Consider the following 17,952-nt stretch of genomic DNA (forward strand, 5'->3'; position numbering starts at 1 on the left):
AAAAACAAACAAACAACACCACTGGAAATTCAGATATACACTAAGTCATTAATTCCAACAGGAAATCAGATCCAAAATGCATTGCAAGGCTAGGCTCGTAGGAGGAGAGAGAACTTGCAGTTAAGAGGTGCAACTTTTTATGCTACCTTATTCTCCTTTTAAACCCTGAAGAGATGTTGGGAAAATATATTTTCTCTCAAGTAAAACAATTACTTAAATTAAACTAGTTGCCTTTATGCAATTAGTCTTAAAAACATCTTTTCCCAGTCCTGTAAAAGGCTGAACTCAGGTCAACTGAGTATTATCTGGAATTCTGCTTGGAAAGTGTTCATCTTAGGACTCAAAATATGGTCTGAGACTTTAAGGGTTATTTTGAGTTTGGTTCTGAAATTGTTTTTTGGGAAAAAGTGGTGCAACAGCAATCAGGAGGAAATGACTAGGAGTTGCTCACTGTGAAACTTTGTAGAAAGTGTCATGATTTTGGTTAAGATGTTTGATTTTCTTCACAGAGGAACAAAACAAAGCTGTGTGCTGTGTTTTTGAAGAAAATGGCAGTGATAACCCCCCCGTTGTTTCAGCTGTTGCAGAGCCGTGCTCACACAGAGCCCAGGACCCTTCTACTCCTGGCATGGCCCTGCCAGTGAGAGGCTGGGGGTGCACCAGGAGCTGGGGGGGACACAGCCAGGACAGCCTGGGCAGAGGAATGTCCCAAGTTATGAAGCACCGTGCTCAGCTGGAGCAAAGGAAGAGGAAGGGAGAACATTGGGAGTGATGGCGTCTGTCCCCTGAGGAGCCGCTCGGCGTGCTGAGCCCTGCTGGCCTGGGAGCAGCCAAACCCCTGCCTGCCAATGGGAAGCAGCGAGGGGATCCCTTGCTTGGAGTTGCTTGTGTACCCCAGATACTGCTTCACCTGGTGAACTGCCCTCCTCTCAACCCATGAGTTATTGCTCTTTTACCTTTCCAATTCTCTCCCCCATCTCTTCTGGGGACAATGACCATGGGCTGGGCAGTGCTGAGCTGCCTGACGAGGCTAAACCACAACAGAAAGAAATTGGAAATGGTGGCTACCTTGAATTGAATTGCAGCTGAGACAAACCCAATAACTTGAAGCATCAGAATGGCTGAGGTCAGAAGGGATGCCTGGCAATCACCCCGTCCAACACCCTGCTCAGGGCAGGGTCAACTAGAGCATGTTGCTAAGGGCCATATTTTGAGTGTCTCCAAGGTTGGAGACTCCACAGCCACTCCAGACAACCTGTTCCAATGTCTGACTTCTAGTCATAGTTTAAAAAAAAAAAAAAAAAAAAAAAAAAGCCTTTTTTTTTCTCATGTTTAAATAGAACTTCTCTGTATTTCAGTCTGTGCCCATTGCCTCTCATCCTTCAGCAGCACTACAAAGTGATTCAGCCACATTGCCAGCTCTGTCCAGAGTTAAAAACCATAAGGAGTAATAGGAATTGCCTTGAGAGTTACTTTGGGCCAAAACACATTCGTTAGCACAGCAGGACGGGAACATACATTGAAGAAAGAAATAGCACCAAGAAAACCAGAAAAACTGAATAAAAGACTGAGGGAAAATAAATTCAATTACATATATTCAAAACTGCATAACGTACACAAGAAGTAATTTACAGCATGAAGTTCTGCTGCATCCCTGGAATAGTTTATGTAAGAATTATACAGGAAAAATGGAGATAGAAAAGATGCAGGAAATTAGAGAATAAAATGATTTATGCCACAAGCTTGGGGAACAACAGTATTAGAAGAGCTTAATTACAACCAAACTATCTTGTCTGCTAAATTAAAGAACATTAAGAGTAATATAACTGGCAGATGAAATTTCACTGTGTTCCTTGTCTGGCAGAAATTTCAGTATCCTTAAATATGGCCTAATTCTGTAAACAGATTTTGTTTTCCTTCTGTTGCCTGTGAGTATACACTCATTATCCTCAGGGTACCTGTACACAATAATGGACTTAAAGAAACTGTTCAATATTTAACTTAATAGTAAGGTCACTGGGTCAAGTAGTTAAAAAGATTTTCTTTCTACGACTTGTTGAAATTTCATTCCACAAAAATCATAAAAGAGAAAAGGTTAGAGGTTTTGTTCTGGGGGAGCGGAGGAGGATTTTGTTGTTGTTATGCTTTGATTTTTGTTGTTGTTGTTGTTAAGGAGATAAAAAGCAAGCAGAGGATGCACCTGATTTGCATCTAAACAGCCAAGCTTTAATATTAAAAACAAAGTCCTTCTCCCTGTTGATTTCCATCCTGTTTTCCATAAACCTCACCTTTACAATAGTAATTCCAAGTGCCTTATTCCTCCTGGATCCCAATACTTCAAGGCCATTTATACTTGTATCTTCATATCCCATCCCAAAGCTTCCTTCTTAGTACCTCTGCTATTGATTTGACCAAAAAAAGAAGCGACCACAGATAACTAGCTAACTGTAAACTAAGCAAAACAGATGACTGAAAACTTGTCATATCCCATCCCTCAACCAGGGTTATTAATTTAGGCCTCTCCTCTACCTATGCAATAGTTTTCACAGAACTTGAAACCCAAAAGAAAGAAGTGTCTGTCAAGCCTGGCTGAAATTGTTCAAGAGATTCAAAATGGTGAAAGGGCAAAATATGAGAAAGAAGGCCCCAAATCACAGAATATTTTCATTAAGCACATTTTAAAAACTCAAACTGTTTCTCACAACAAATGCCTAAAGTATGGCCCATCAACTAAAAAGAAGTTGACTAATTAAAAAAAAAAAAAAACCCTAATGAAATAGAATCCTGTCATTTCCAGCTGTTAAAATGACATTAAAGAAAACTGAAAAACTGAAAACAAATACTTTTCCAATATCTGTGGATCTATAAACAGGCAGGGATATATTAAACAACAACGAAAGAATGCAATGTGATCAAAACAAACAAGCAAAAAGTTTTCCACAAGGATTACTTTTCTTTCATTTTAGAAAGCTATGGTCCATAGCATTAAAAAAGTACTACTCCCATCCTGTGCAGTTTTTCCAATATAATTCACACAAATTCCAGCACTGTTGGTCATTAGAAAATCCAAACACAGCTCAGTAGCAGAGGCTTTTTAAATAAATAAAGCCACTAGCACAGGGGAATGTTGAGAATGTACCTCAGTATCCTCACTTCTCCTGAAGCAACAGATTATTGGATGGTAAAAACACAATTTAATTACAACAAGCTGCTCTCCCTACTGACTTACAAAAAAGAATATGGAAAAACTAAAGCACAACTGAACAATGTTTGCATGCAATGTCAAATTGAACGCTAAAATTAAAAGGCATCAGAATAGCGTTATTCCTTTAAACCATGCAAGGTTTAATTCAGTGACATTCTCAGAAGTTTAATTACAATTATTCTAAGATGTAAGAGTCAGTCCAATCACTCAACCGCTTCTCACAGTTGAACAAAGGTAGTAAGATGTAGAGAGAAGTTTAGCTATCTAGTACAATTAATTACCACACCATATTTTGACTAATAAATTATGCAATGGGTACATTACAACTGACAGTTAGTTCTAGAGGAAGGTTTTTGTTCCATAATGAAAACTTTCACAAATACATGTTTTAAAAATAACTGGAAAAACAGAAAAAGAAACTGTGTGAACGTACAAAAATGTTCACATGTTGATTGAAAGCAATTTTAAAACAGAAGTTAAATTAACATAAAATGGACAAATCAGTAAGCTCATTCATTGTGAGAGAATTCTAGTCTTGCTCTAGTTTTCGTATTTTTAAGAGTTAATATGCATTATAGCCATGCAACGTTAGGTTTAAATTAATGAGTCATTCAGCAGAGTAACACTGCTCAACCACTCTGTACCGATTACGCGTTATTTAATGAGCTTTTGTCAACACAGTCAAACTGGTAAAACCAAGCCAGAGCAATCTAAGAAGAATTTTTTCCCTAACCTACTCATTAGTCCCAACCCTTCAGGGCCACAAGACTTGTTGTTCTTATGTTGTCCAACACTGTAATATTTTTTTCTGCCAACCTCATATACAGCACTTCATTTTTGGAGCTTTTTTTAAAGAGATCATTGAAAATGAACATTCAGAAGACAGATGGTTTTTATAACATTATGCAAGAAATAAATACGTAGAAGTAAATAAGAATAAATACTTAGAAGCATCAGATATGAAAGTCACTCCATGTCAGCTGATAAGTATTCATGAGAGCTCTAGCCCATGCAAAACAAAAATCATTTATATCATCTACTGTTGCCTTACGTCCTTCTGTGACCAACCTAACATCTTCAAAAGGTTCACTCCCCTTACCAGGGGGTTTCTCTTGCTCCCTCCACTGGGGCTGGCCCCAGCACCATGCCAAAGAGCCAAGCCAACATGCTCCCACTCCCCCCCCCATTTTCTGATGGACAAGTAAGTTGAGTAAGATCATTAGGAACTAGGCTACTGAGTGTCAACAGCAGGTCAGTGCTATAATTCAGGGAGGTGGAGAATGAGGGAGCGTATTTTGAACAGTTAAAGTGTGACTTAAAGACGAGCTCACCATTCTGATGAATCTATTCCATGTGAAAGCTCATTACTTGTAAGCCCATGTAATACTCTTACCTTTATTATCTGACATGAAGCAACTTGTTCATATACATAAAAGCAAGGTATTATATGCTAGCATGTAATAATAATTATATTTACAAACATGGAGGTCCACCTAATAGCCTTTCTCTTTCTCCTCTGATTTTGTCAGTAAATGAGTAAATCTTGATAGGACTGGTGAACAAAAAATACCCTGAAAAAAAAACAACAAAAAACAACACCCCACTCCAAACCTGTATAAAGATGTGTACTTGTATGATATACTCCTGACATTAATATTTCAGTCAAGTTGTTACTTTAGAAGATGCCTGCATATGAAATCAGCACTTAGGTTTTCATCAGATGAAACTCCAAGCCAGCCCTGCAGAAAACCAGTTGAAAATGATGCACTAATTACAGTATCTGTTTGAACAACAGAAGTAATTTTTATAACATGAAGCATCGGAACACACTGATTGTCCTAACCCCTGCTGATAAACTGCTTTAATTGTGCAGTTACAGTCAGGCAAATTAACATAGACTTTTGCTCCTACTGAGTTTCTAATGATGGCAGTTCAAAAGCAGAAAGCTGCTGAAAAACATAATGTAACAAAAGAAATACTGAAGGAGGAACACCTGGCCAAGGAGAACAGTAACTTCATGTCTAAAAATTCTGATGGAAGCTCTCTCAGAAAGAAGCAAAAGATTATTTGCTTAAATGAATGCAGTCACATACTCACTGTTAACTTGAATGGCAGACAAGTTAGTATTATTATGTCTTTTTAATTATCCATCATTCTTCTACAGTAGGCCCCCTTCAAGACAATTCTGGATTAAAAAGCAGGTATCTTCCATCTCATTAAACTAGCCAGTATCTGTCAAACACTGTTAAAGGCCATTACCTAAAAATATTCTAAGTACTTTAAAAATATCACAATGTCATGAAACAACCTAATATTTAAACGCATAGACTAGGATTCTGTCCTAGGTCTCTCTGAGCCTTGACACAGACGTGGTGCTCAACAAAATTCAAACCAAGTGCATTCCCCAAGTTCAGATCTGCTCTGCAATCAAACTGGTTCCTACATGCACAAAATACCACACTCGATCTTTTTAAAGCTGTGGCTTCATGACACAACTGAGCTGCTCCAGTAATGACTGTCTGCCGACCAGAGAGGAAGCCTTGATGACCAAGCCAGCACTCTCCAACCACTGCTGCTCTGCATCTTTCTAGCTGTACAAGAACTGTGTGAGCTAGCAGAAAACTTCGTGCTCCAAAGGGTAATCTGCTGTGAAACAGGCAACAAGTGCACTCTTCAGTATATTCTTCCTCCCTGTTTGTCTCAAAAGTTGTGGTGCTGTGAAAAACAATGGCAAGGATCTGTGGAATGAGCTGTACTGTCAAGTGCAACAGAAACTCTTGATAGAACTGGAGCCTGTTACGATTTTAGGATGATTAATTATTAACATTAACTTAGGATACAATTTTGCATGACAGCTTAGCCAATCTAAAATCAAGACACCAATGAAAAAAAAGAAGCATGAGCCTTTTCCCTTTATTTCACAGATATGAAACTACCTCCTCCAACCATTCACTTATCTTAAGGTGCTGAAATGATGGTGAGTGTCAGGCCGTAATGATACAGCCATTATAATCCAGGAAAAAGGAACAGAGGGGTCCCCTTACAATTGACTTTATTTTCTTTTCCTTATGTTTGCCCAAGTTTTTTTTTTTTTTCCTAGCTACTGTGAGACTGGTCACTTCCCTAGACCATCGAACCATGCAGCCTCATCAAAATGGGCACTTACCAACAATAGAGAGGGTAGGTGTATGAAACAAACCCACAGACATGTTACACACAGAATCAGTGTCAAAACAGCAAACTCCAAAAACAGTGTTACAACTGGCACTTTGCATAGAAGATCTGTCTATGCCTTTGTATCCTAACTTCGACACCTCCCACATCTCTTGCAAGCAGGGTAGCAAACTGGTGAAGCAGCATACCAGTTTTATAAGCTACAGCTATCTGAAGCTGAAACACTCTTGGTTCCTTACACAGATACTATCAAGAACATATAATTCGTATAAAAGTTGGAGAAAATTGCAATGGATCTGAGGATTCTACATGGAAGCTGTAGCTAATTTTATACATTTAAGTAGCAGAGTTAGTGACTCACGCAGTCCTGTCATTACAGAGGAGTCACTTGGTTCTTCACAGCTTTACAGTCTTGTTTATAGGCCTCAAAGAACACACATTATCACCCCAACAGCAGTTTAAAATTCAAAGGAGTATAGTAAACATGCAAAGTTTTTCTAATCAGTTAGGGTTAATATAGAGTGATACTCTTGGGTTTCCTTTACATACACAAGTCGTATGTAAAGGACCATTTCCTCAGCAAACAACCCAACTGGATTCAACCCAACTGAATTATTGTAAGACAACACTGCAAACACCACCAAGCCCAACTTACCCAGAAGGGACTTATGACCATAATCTTCTAGAAATATGGAATCTCCATGCCTCTCCTTATTCTGATTTTTAAGACATTGCAGCTTTCAACCTAATGTGAAATAAAGCTGATGGACAGCAACAGGCTAGTAGCAATTTTTAATAGTGCTCATTGCACTTTTGTCTCCTCTGTACTGAAAAGATGAAAAAATATAGTTTCAGCTCCTTTACCCAAATTATTTATGACCTCTCACGTCAAGCTTTTCATCCAATTTCTCCCCCCAATGGCAGACCATTTTATGTATGAGGAAAACAAGGGCAAACCCTTTCCACTTCAAAAGTGAATTAAATAACCAAATATAAATTTTTTCTTTCAACAATAATTAATTTGGGTAAGTAACGTACGTTTGCAATGTTCAATATTCAGTGATTTGGTTTTCCTTCATAAGTCATTGTGATCTGAATTCCAAAACAAGGTATCTGCCTTCAGGACTTCAAGACACCAGCAAGTATTCCATTTTCACAGAAACATTCTCTAGCTTTTAGAGCTCAAATTTTATTTTTCTCCATAAACTGAGCTCTGTTGCATTAATAGAATTTTTGGTTTTAGGTTTTGCCCTGATTTCAAACTACTATGTTTTCTTACTTTCATCAAAAACAATAAGAGCTATATATGGAAGCAGCGATTTTAAGAATGGGCACAATTAACATTATCTTGAAATTGTGCTGAATTATTTTACATTGATTTCTCTTTTTGGGGATGAAAGTAAGAAGTTTGGAATGTATGCATATCCTCGGGGATATGGGACAATTTAGTGAGAATTTAGCATGCAAAATGCATACAGCATAAACACAGTGTTTGCGTATGTGTGTTGAAGAGAGGAATGCAATTTTTAATACTGATATTTAAAATCACCATGAAGTAGCAAACTTAACCTAGTCAGGAGCGTTTTATTCTACCAATAATTGACAGGATGTTAAAAAAAAAAAAAAAAAAGACAACATATCAAAAAATATTCTAGTTATGAACCAGTTATTCCCCCCTACATCCCAAGAAGTTATTTTTTAAAGTATTATCAACATATAATAATAAATATGTTTTTAAAGTATATTAAGATTCTTACAAATCACAGTTTTTACTTAATCATTCCTCTAATTGTATTACATTTTAATCGACAATTGTATTTCTGCTCAGGAAGAAGACTAGCACACCAAGGCACACCCTTGCTATGGTGGATTTTCTGATTGGGACTATTGTTCCATTTCTATCTTCATTTTTAAACATATCGTTTGGAGTACTATCATCACTATGTTCCTGAAAAGGCTCATTAGAAGTCCTGTACAATATAAATAAGTAAACAGTAAACTTTGATTTAGGTAGATTCAAGCATCAAACTACCACCCTAACAAAAATTTCTGCTTAACTATAATTTACGTCTCTATTCTACAAGAAAACTTACCAAGGTGCCTAGAACTCTGCTAAAGTGCATACTAGAAAGCAAAATTGGACTGCCATTTACAGCTACTGAATCTTCAATGGTGCAATCAATGTAGCACTACTCACCAGCCCCAGTAAAAGCAAATATATATATATATATACACACATATATATATACACACAAAACAAATGATATTTTTGTATTCAATGGAGAACATGATCAGCTCTTACATTGTCAGTATAATTTTACATTTTCAACATACGCCTTCCTCTTCTGAAGTACTATCGCGTACTTTCATTAAAAATAACTACCGCAGATTATTGTGGCATCTGTCTTTACTGAACTTCAACCATTTTTTTCTCTCTAATCCTTGTTTTATTTCCTCTCTGTCTTGCTTAGCTTTGATTGCTGATTTGCATAGCAAATCTGGTCAATGCATGAGTACTCCCCTCCTCAATAATTTGAGCTCAGTGCTAAATTGATCAGTTTCTCCATTAAGCTCATCCTCACACAAACATCCTAGAGCTCCAGCTCTTTCGTGACAGCTCCACACAGAAACAATGTTGATCAAACCATGAAGGTCAAGAAATGACAGAACAGTACTTTGCTTTTCTTCAGATGCTACTCCTGAATAGTCAAAGCAAGAATTCCACCAATTTTTCACTCATTCATGTCAAAAGGCTAAGAAACAGATGAAGCAACATTATTTTATGTATTTTTTTAAAAGAATTAGAAATGACTGATTTTCTTCTACTTCAAACTGAATTTACAGCACTGTAAAAGAAGGAGAAAGAAATATGAAAAGAAAAAATGTATTAGCAAATTGACCTTTTGAAGCTATGACAATAAATAGAACTGCTTACAACCAATGTTTTAATGCTAACATGCCTACATCTCTGCTTCCATAATCTCAATTTGTCTGTCACTTCCAGAGTCCAGTGACTCAGCCTCTGCTTGAAAATCCAACCCTAAATCTAACCCATTTGTCTCTTTGGCTTCCACTGGTTCCTCAAAGATAAGACATAAAAGACACTAATTGAAAAACACTGAAAAATCTCATTCATCTCCTAATACCTACTTGTATCGCTAATATCAGTAGGGATTCCTCTGCATAAACCTTGGTGAAGGGCTTAAGGGATTATACTGTGAAGACAATGTTATAAAATGACATGACAGTCATGTCAAACCCTCATTTACTTGAGTAACAAAATAATTATGCACTTCTAGAAAAGAGAACTACTCCTACCCACATTCTCATGCTGTTAACATTTTACAATAATACCTGATTGCTAAACCTCCTTAAAAACTTTCCAGGAACTTCTTAACTTTTAGCAAGAAAAGTAAAATTTTGCTCACTCCAGATCTTTGCACAAAGGTATACAAGGATGTTGCTACAGAACATTTTTAACAGAAATTCAGACTGGGCATGTTAATTTAACCTCAGTGTGCCATGAAAATTGAAAGTACCACCTCTTAACCCTCAATATAATAGAAAAGTTTGAGATATGGTTACAAAATTGCACTGAACTACTTTCAGAACAGCCAAAATTTTTTAAAAAAATCAGAAGGAAAACTTTTCTCTTGACCTCTGTTGAAGACCATAAGAAAGTTACCTTACCTTTAAAATCAGAAGACTTATAATGAACAACTTTATACCAACACGTTGCTTGCTTTACTAATTTTAGGAGCCAAAAGAAAAGAGCTAGATACTAGTTTCCAACAGCTTTCTGAGCCATAAAGAAACTGTTCATACTCTGAAGTTTTTTTTAAAAAAAATGCAAAAATATGAAACAAACATTCCTTAATGAAAAATGGGGTACCAGTTTTGATATGATTACATCTATCATTTTTCTTATTTCTACTCTTGGGATGAATCTGCCCTGAAGAATTCCTCAAAGATGTGTAATGGAGCAGGTGGCTGAATCACTCCTGCTTCCAGCAGGGATGGCAAGAAGATTCTCAAGCATCTAGGCAGCTGAATTGTATCCTGACAATTAGATTCAAATCACCTCTTATGCCAACAAGGAAATGTGGTGCTAACCATACGGCAAACACTTTCATAATATGTTCCTTAAATAAATATTGCAAACTTCAGATGCAGTGTCTGTGCTTATGAACTTGAACACTGATATTTTGTAGTGAAGCTGAGAAAAACTTTTCTAAATCACAACTTGTAACTATTTTTTTTTTTTATTATTTTTGTTGTTTTCTTCTGTGGAAGGTTTCTTCCCTCTTCTTTGCACTAGGCAAAAGCTCTAAGCCCTTCCAGGGCCAGTTCAACACAGCAGCAAACTACCGCTGTCAGATTAAGTTTCTGCCTGCTTAGCAAGTTGAACTGGCTCAGTGACACATCCCAGAAGCAGCAGACAGAGCACAAAGGAGGGCACAGGAATATCCCCTTGTGGGAAGCTGCCAGCTGTCAGTCACACCTTCAAGCAGAGGCACAGCCTGCCTGCAGCAGGAGGCAGCAAGCCACTCGCAACAGGCAGAAGGATGAGGGAGCCCCATGCTCTCCCAGGCATAATACTCTCTAGATGTGCTGGGTTCAAGTATTGCTCAATGTTAAAAGCTATTTTGCATATGTTTCTACTTACGTGCCAAGTAATCTGAAAACTCAGTTTCCATTCACCTCATCTTAATCATCCAAAGCAATCAAAATTTTCATTGACAATTACTGAATCTCAGTTGCTCACCTGAGAAATTAACATCCTATTTATTTAAAAACTAAAACCATTCATGGTATAGTGATGAACTTCAAAAAAAAAAAAAAAAGTTCATTTGCACAAAAAGATCGTAATAAGCAATCTTAATTCTACCATCTTTTAATTTGTTTTTACAATCCCAACATTTCTTTTAAAACGTACACAGAGAACATCAGCTGGGTTTCACTATCCCCGTTTCCATACCCATCATGCAGCAGCGTTAATACTACCCTATTATGTAAGACTTTTTAAAAAAAAAAACTTTTATAATCACTTAGGAGTGCTTTGTACTAACAGAATGATAATAATTAACATGCCACTCAGTTATTCATGCTCTCTCATTTCTTCACACAGTGATTTCTTCTGCAGTACTAAGTTCTGGAATTTTCACATTTAAAGAAACATCACGAGAATGCCTTGCATTTTGGACTAGACAGGGGTGAGACCAGAAGTGATGCTCAGAGTTAATTCTGCACTCAGCTGTCCTCATGAAACGATTGCAGACAGGCTTTATCTTAATGACAAGATACTGCTGAGCAGATTACTGGCTGTGATTCTCATCCTACTGCTTAAATAGTGGTTTGCTTTGAGGAAAGCCTGACTTCTTCTTCAGGAAAATGGGACTTTTGGAGAAAAACAATCCAATTGGTTGACTGACGTTACAAACTCATTTTCCATAGAATACTGCTGTTAAACAGACACTATGTTACATCCTGAATATGTTCTGTTAATAAGTGTATTGTGCTGTCCAAACAGGGTAGGAGGTTCCTTACAGTTAAAGTCAACTAAAGAGCTAAATTTCAGAGTCACTTTAACCCATTTATATACTAATTGATTTGCTCTGCATCTAAAAACTCACCCAATAATTAAAATGTTCTCAACAAAATTACTTTCACATTTAAGCTGTTTTTCTGAGTTCCTTGTTGTTTTTTAAGGAATGGGCTATGTGAGCTTTGTATCGTCTGCTTTAGACTTGTATTACAGTAATGCTGTTAAGCAGTGGATAAATACTGCATAATGCTGTTGTCCATAATTTATTGTACTTTTCATCAAGAGGGACCCACAGTCAGTTCACTTTTGCGGTGCTAAGTGGAACAAAGCACAAAGCATTTTATATAACATTTCTAAATGCTATATAAAAAGGTACTGTTCAGAAAAAGTTTAACATACTTAATATTAACTCTAAACTTGCATTTTATCATTTTTTTGCAATTTTTTTAAATCAGGAAGTTTATTCTAGAAGTAAAATAATTTAATCTTAGTGATTATACAAGTCTGTATTTAAATAACTTTGGTTCTCAGTTTACTCTCTCCTGAGATAGTTCCATTCTTTTCATTAACAAATAAACAAATTTATTTGTAAACAAATAACCAGGTCAAGAAGAAAGCAAAAAAAAATAATAAAATACTAATGCAAAGTAAACAAATCACAGCTAATTGCTATTAGAACAATGAAATCTCAATGTGACAAAGAAAACAGAAGACTCCCCAAATTTGTCACCGAGTACAGAATTAACAGTAAGTATTAACTTAATGAATTAAAGTTGATTCCTCAAAATAAAATAGAACTACTAGATCAAATGATCTCAACACACAAACACAGGAACTGGAGGGAGACAAGAACCACACAGAACACCATTACAGTACGAAGCCATAAAAATAAAGGCAAATCCTTGACGAGTTAACCAAGTGCAAAGGCACTTAAAGTGAATAATTTCAATAGATTCCAGAGCATCAACAGAAACAGGCACTAATTTATTACAAAAATAAAGTAATTGCTTCTACTCTTCTGAAGTTAAGTTTCAAATGCATCTTCTATTTTGTCAGAATATCCATTATACATGCTTACCTGCCCCCAAAGAAAAATAAGCCCAAAAGTTTAATAATTTAAATTAATATACTACTGAATGACAAAAGCCTGTAGTAAGCCAAAGGCCAGGAAGAAAAGGACATTATGTACATGTTTTTTTGTGTTCTACAAAGGTTTCATCCATCTTAGAAAATAACACAGTATAGCATATGAACTGAGCACAAACATAACCACACACTCTGCTCTCATCCTAGAGAGTTAGAAGAAAGGTGGCTTCCCTCATTCTAAACATTTCCTCAATATCAGGAAGGCACAAGCACAATCTCTTTGATCAAAATGCAATTCAGCAACAGACAACACAATCAGATTTTCTGCCAACCAACAGGTGCTGACCTCCTACTTACTAACCACACAGCCACATCCTTTTCCCCTTCTCTCCTTCTTCAAACTGGCACAGGTATTAATTTGACCACACTTTTGGGTCAATACAGCTTATTAAGAAGCAAAAACTACTACTAATCATTATTAATCATTATTATTTCAGTCAATTTAGGAAGCTACAATAGCTAACCAAGGTGCTGGCTAAGCACTGAAGCAATGCAAGGAAGACTTGACTATCCACACTCAGTGGCAGCAAGCTGTCAAACCAGATTAGCTCTCCCACTGAACCACACTCCCAGATTAACAGAACAGATCTAGCTTTTCCTGTCCTCACTGTAGCCCTGTAACATGCAACAGCACATTTCCCCCCCTCACTGCTAAAGATAAATTGAGTAAAACTGCCCCAGATAGACATAATCCCCTATTGTTATGAAACCGTGCAAATTCTGTATTTTTGTTGATGAGTAAAGAAGAGTAAAGTCCAAGAAATAACTAGATTCCTAAATTTAAAGGTTCTTTACAAAGCATTCAAAGAAGTGAGCTAAAAATGAACAGTGTCAGCATGCTCCTTTGTCATTAATATCTTCCATGAGACAATTGTATGCTGCCGAGAAATTCAAAACATCCTTAAGTATTAGCTGTTACACTTTGATCTTTGCACTGAATTATGACTGAAGAGTTCAGACACATCACAAATGAACTACTTCTAAATAGGAAAAAGATGCTGAGAACATTGAAAAACTCCAGCCCTTCCTCCCCTAAAACAGCACTGATATTTCAGAGAACTAAAACCCAAATGTACAACTCCACAACTTTGCCTCCCAGCTCTCTGTAAGCATCCATCTAGTATGGTTCATGGTCAGAAAGTCCTGTTGTGTTTCAAACGTCTGCATCTTAAGTAACAAAACTGAACCCAGCAAAACATTTATTAGTGGTGGACAGAACACACTTCAAGCCTGTATGTTCCATGTTTGGTGTGTCCAGAAACTGATTTGGGTACCCCAGAACATTGATTATTTAAAGATATTAACAACAACAGCTACACAACATACCAAGATGCCAGTCACCTAACTCAACTAATTCAAAAGCAATCTGAATTTGAAGACTTCACCTAGAAGTATGCAGTTTCTCAATAGTTTAAGCTATTTTAAGTCAGTGCTGCTGGTCTGACCTTGACACACCCAAGTGCTTGTGATCCAGTTCATGTCACTCAAAAACAACAGGAAAAGTTCCCAGCTTTAGTATTCTGCTGGTTTAGCACCAAAGCATCTCATTATAGTCATTTACATCACCAGTAACTGTCAGAAGGGAGAAAATATTCCTAACCAGGGCTGCATGAACAGCACTGGACAGAAAGTATTGACTTAAATAATTGTTGTAAGAGCAGTACTAGGACTGCAGCCTGACATACTTGAAGGAGTCAGATTTTCTGATGAGCACTAGCACTCAGAGGCTGACTGTTTTTTAATATGTCAGCAATACAGCTGCATAGTTCCTTCCTGAACCTCCAATACAACTTTCAGAAAACAACAGAATACCTGCTTTAAGAGCAGGAGCAATACCTTCAGGAGACACTCAACATAAGGTCTCAGAAATGTCCCCAGCATGGAAATAATTACAGGTTTAGACCAAGTGCATAAGAGGTTGTTGAATTTCTTTAAGAGAGAATTCTGAAGAGCTGATTTGAACGCCAGCAGTTGGAGGTAGTCACTGATTATTTTTTTTCCTTTAAAGAAGAAAATCACTATGAGGAAAATTAGCGAAGGGTTTTTTCTTTGGAACCTATTATCATAAAAAGACTTAGTAATACCAACTGGTGTGTTTTTACACCAGCTAGGTATTTCATAGTATGCAACTGAAGTGAAATCTGTCAATAAGCAATAAAAGGTTAAATCTATTTTTCCTCTCACCAAGAATACAAAGCAAATTCATCATCTGGTGAAGGGAGGGTTGAGGTTCTTTATCAACCAGGGTCTCCTCACGTTGTAGTTGACTTGCACATACTTAGTGGAATGTTTACAGTAAGTAAAACATTTACTTGCCTCTACCTCCATAACTGCTGGATCATGGTTGTCTCTGCTCTTAAAGGAGACCTGAAAAGCAAAAAAAAATTGGGCATGTGCCCTATTTTGCTTCTTTACGATGTTTAATAGAGGCATGAAGGGCTGGGATTAGCGTTTTTATTTTATCCTGTGATGGATACATTTTATTCCTTCTTGTTTACACTTGAGACTGATATCCCAAGAAACCACAATAAGCTGTAAGACAACCTAGTTAAGTGAAAACAATGCAACATTCAACAGAAGTTAAGTCTCAAAAAAAAAACAAACTTCAGTCTTCCCCCTTCCTGCCCCTCCCAGTCCCTTGAAATCCTACTTCATCTGAGCAACCGGTAACTCTGAAAAGGGTCTGTGTTAAATACTCCTGCACAGACACCACTGGTGATTTGCACACCATTTTTATAAACTAACATCAGTTATGCTATTAAAAAATAAGTTACTCCCCCTACAAATTCAATTGAGATACAGCTTAAATTTATAAGATAAAAAGCAATCAGGGAAAAAAAAAGTTCAAGTCATTTTCAGAGCCTCTTCATGTTGTGAACAGCAAAATAAGCAAAAACACAATTTTTAGAAGTGCTTTGCAGAGACAGAAAAAAAACAAAGAATGAAAAAAACAAATCATGAGCCAGCTAGCCACTAAAGGTAGCCCAACATGTCTACCTCATCCACTATTAGTATGTCTGTAACATACAGTCTGTACATATGCTACGATATAGCTACCATAAAAGCTGCAACCATTTTTCTAAAAAAAAAAAAAATAATAGTGAATTTCACCTGATAGCAAGATACTAATTTGTAAAATAGTGATTGTTATTATTATTAATGCCAGATGCAAATAAGCAAGAAGGATAACATATTCTAATACCTGTTGCTGTTGAGACAGCCATCATAGCTAAAGGTGAGAATGCAGGGAGAAGGGATTGGAGCAAGTTGAGGGACAAGCCTTTTTTGCTGTGAGCTTTGTCTACATTAACATATATGACGTGTTACCATATTGCAGAAAGGTACAGGCGTCAATACTTTTTAAAACAGATGCATCCTAACTTTTCTTAAAAGCAGCTTTTCTTAGAAATGAAAATTTACATGGTTGTAGGTACTTTTACATGTTTTATTCATTGAAAAAAGAGGATCACATAAGGAGAGACAACACCACTGATTCCATTCAAAAACCAGTTTTAGCCCCTTCCATTCCTTCCATTCACTCCTCAGCTACATAATTTCAATCTTTGAGAGGGGAAAAGGCATGAAATCCAATTTTTATTTTAAATAGTGAAGTTAATAACATTGTTTATGAAAAACATGTAATCATAAAGAAGGATGCCTAAATATATGAAACATAATACATCTAAGTACATTAAAATACATACTTAAAATCCAGCTATAAATTATGCTGTCTTTAACTTATTTCAGTTTGATAAACTACCCTCAACCAATGTTGGGTAGTAGTCAATGTCTGAAGCTAAATCAAATCCGTGAACTTGCTAAAGCTCCTCATCTTGATGTACATGGAATGTGATCTTGCTGAACTGCTTTAGAATTAGTCAGCCTCATCATCTTTCTCTGACAAAAGAGTATTTTATTTTGATATACTCAGATTAGAGCACCTGGTGACAGAAGCTACAGTTCTATAAACACTGCTTTCGGGAACAGCACTGATGCACAAGATTTGCTAAGATAGCATGTGTTCCAAACCAGAGCTGGCCAAAGACCTGGGTGTCTTTACCCTAGGTCTGTTCCCCAACTTAGCTCTGTGTAATAGAAACAAAAATTATAATTCTCCAGCTGCAACAAGCTGCAAGTCCCAACTGAAACAGTACAAGCATTGAATGAAATCTCTGCAGCGGAGAATTCACTATTTGTTTGTTTCTGTTTTTATTTTAACAGAAAGATGAACTATAAGCAAGGATGGAATTAAAAAAAAAATCCACCTAAATTATAAATACTTTCTAATAATTTATTTTCTGTTAAGCTGAAAGTGAGAAAATCAAGCTTGCCTCATATGAGTAGCTTAGAGCTTTACAAAGTGTAAGATTCCAGAATACACAAGATTCTTTTCTCAAGACTCAGAAGAAAAATATCCACAAAATGATACAATATCCACAAAATTATATTGTTTCCACCTCTCCATTGAACAAGAATCCTCTTCATCTAAATCCTAATTTATTGGGTGATTTAATGGGGAAATAAACTAGAAGTTGAAGTAAAATGTAGTCACTCATGCATCTCATGTCATGGAACCTGAGGCTGAAGTTTACCTCTTCGAGTAATCTCATTACTTCTCAATTACAAGAGCAGTCCTAACTCTGCTACTTCCCCTGTGCTGAGCCACTGCTTAAACAACTGCTCAGGGAGGCAATTCAGAAACCAGTGAACTCAGTTGCCTCTCAAGAATGTACATGAAACAGCAGGAACAAGAATCTTAAGACTTTGAATGGGAACTGACCATCAAATCAATTCCAATGCCATACCACTCATGGAAGAACTTCAGTAATTTGTGATAGCAAGAATATTGTTTCCTTGAGGACTAATAATATGAATAGCTCAG

The 17,952-nt window shown here is 36.7% G+C and overlaps 1 protein-coding gene across 9 annotated transcripts in view; it reads right to left on the bottom strand.

Annotated features, from left to right (window-relative positions):
- The window catches only part of QKI (QKI, KH domain containing RNA binding), a 160,995-nt gene that overhangs the window by 57,570 nt on the left and 85,473 nt on the right, over positions 1 to 17,952 (bottom strand). For 6 of the 9 annotated variants that reach the window (XM_082757508.1, XM_082757510.1, XM_082757514.1 and 3 more), the window contains exon 4: positions 15,387 to 15,437. The exons of the other annotated variants lie outside the window; for them this stretch is intronic. In XM_082757508.1, coding sequence (XP_082613634.1) covers positions 15,387 to 15,437 — 51 coding nt within the window. The remainder of the gene's footprint in view (positions 1 to 15,386; positions 15,438 to 17,952) is intronic. 9 annotated transcript variants of the gene reach the window in all.

Source organism: Aythya marila (genome assembly GCF_965140915.1).
Source record: "Aythya marila genome assembly, chromosome: 3".
Lineage (NCBI taxonomy): Eukaryota > Metazoa > Chordata > Aves > Anseriformes > Anatidae > Aythya > Aythya marila.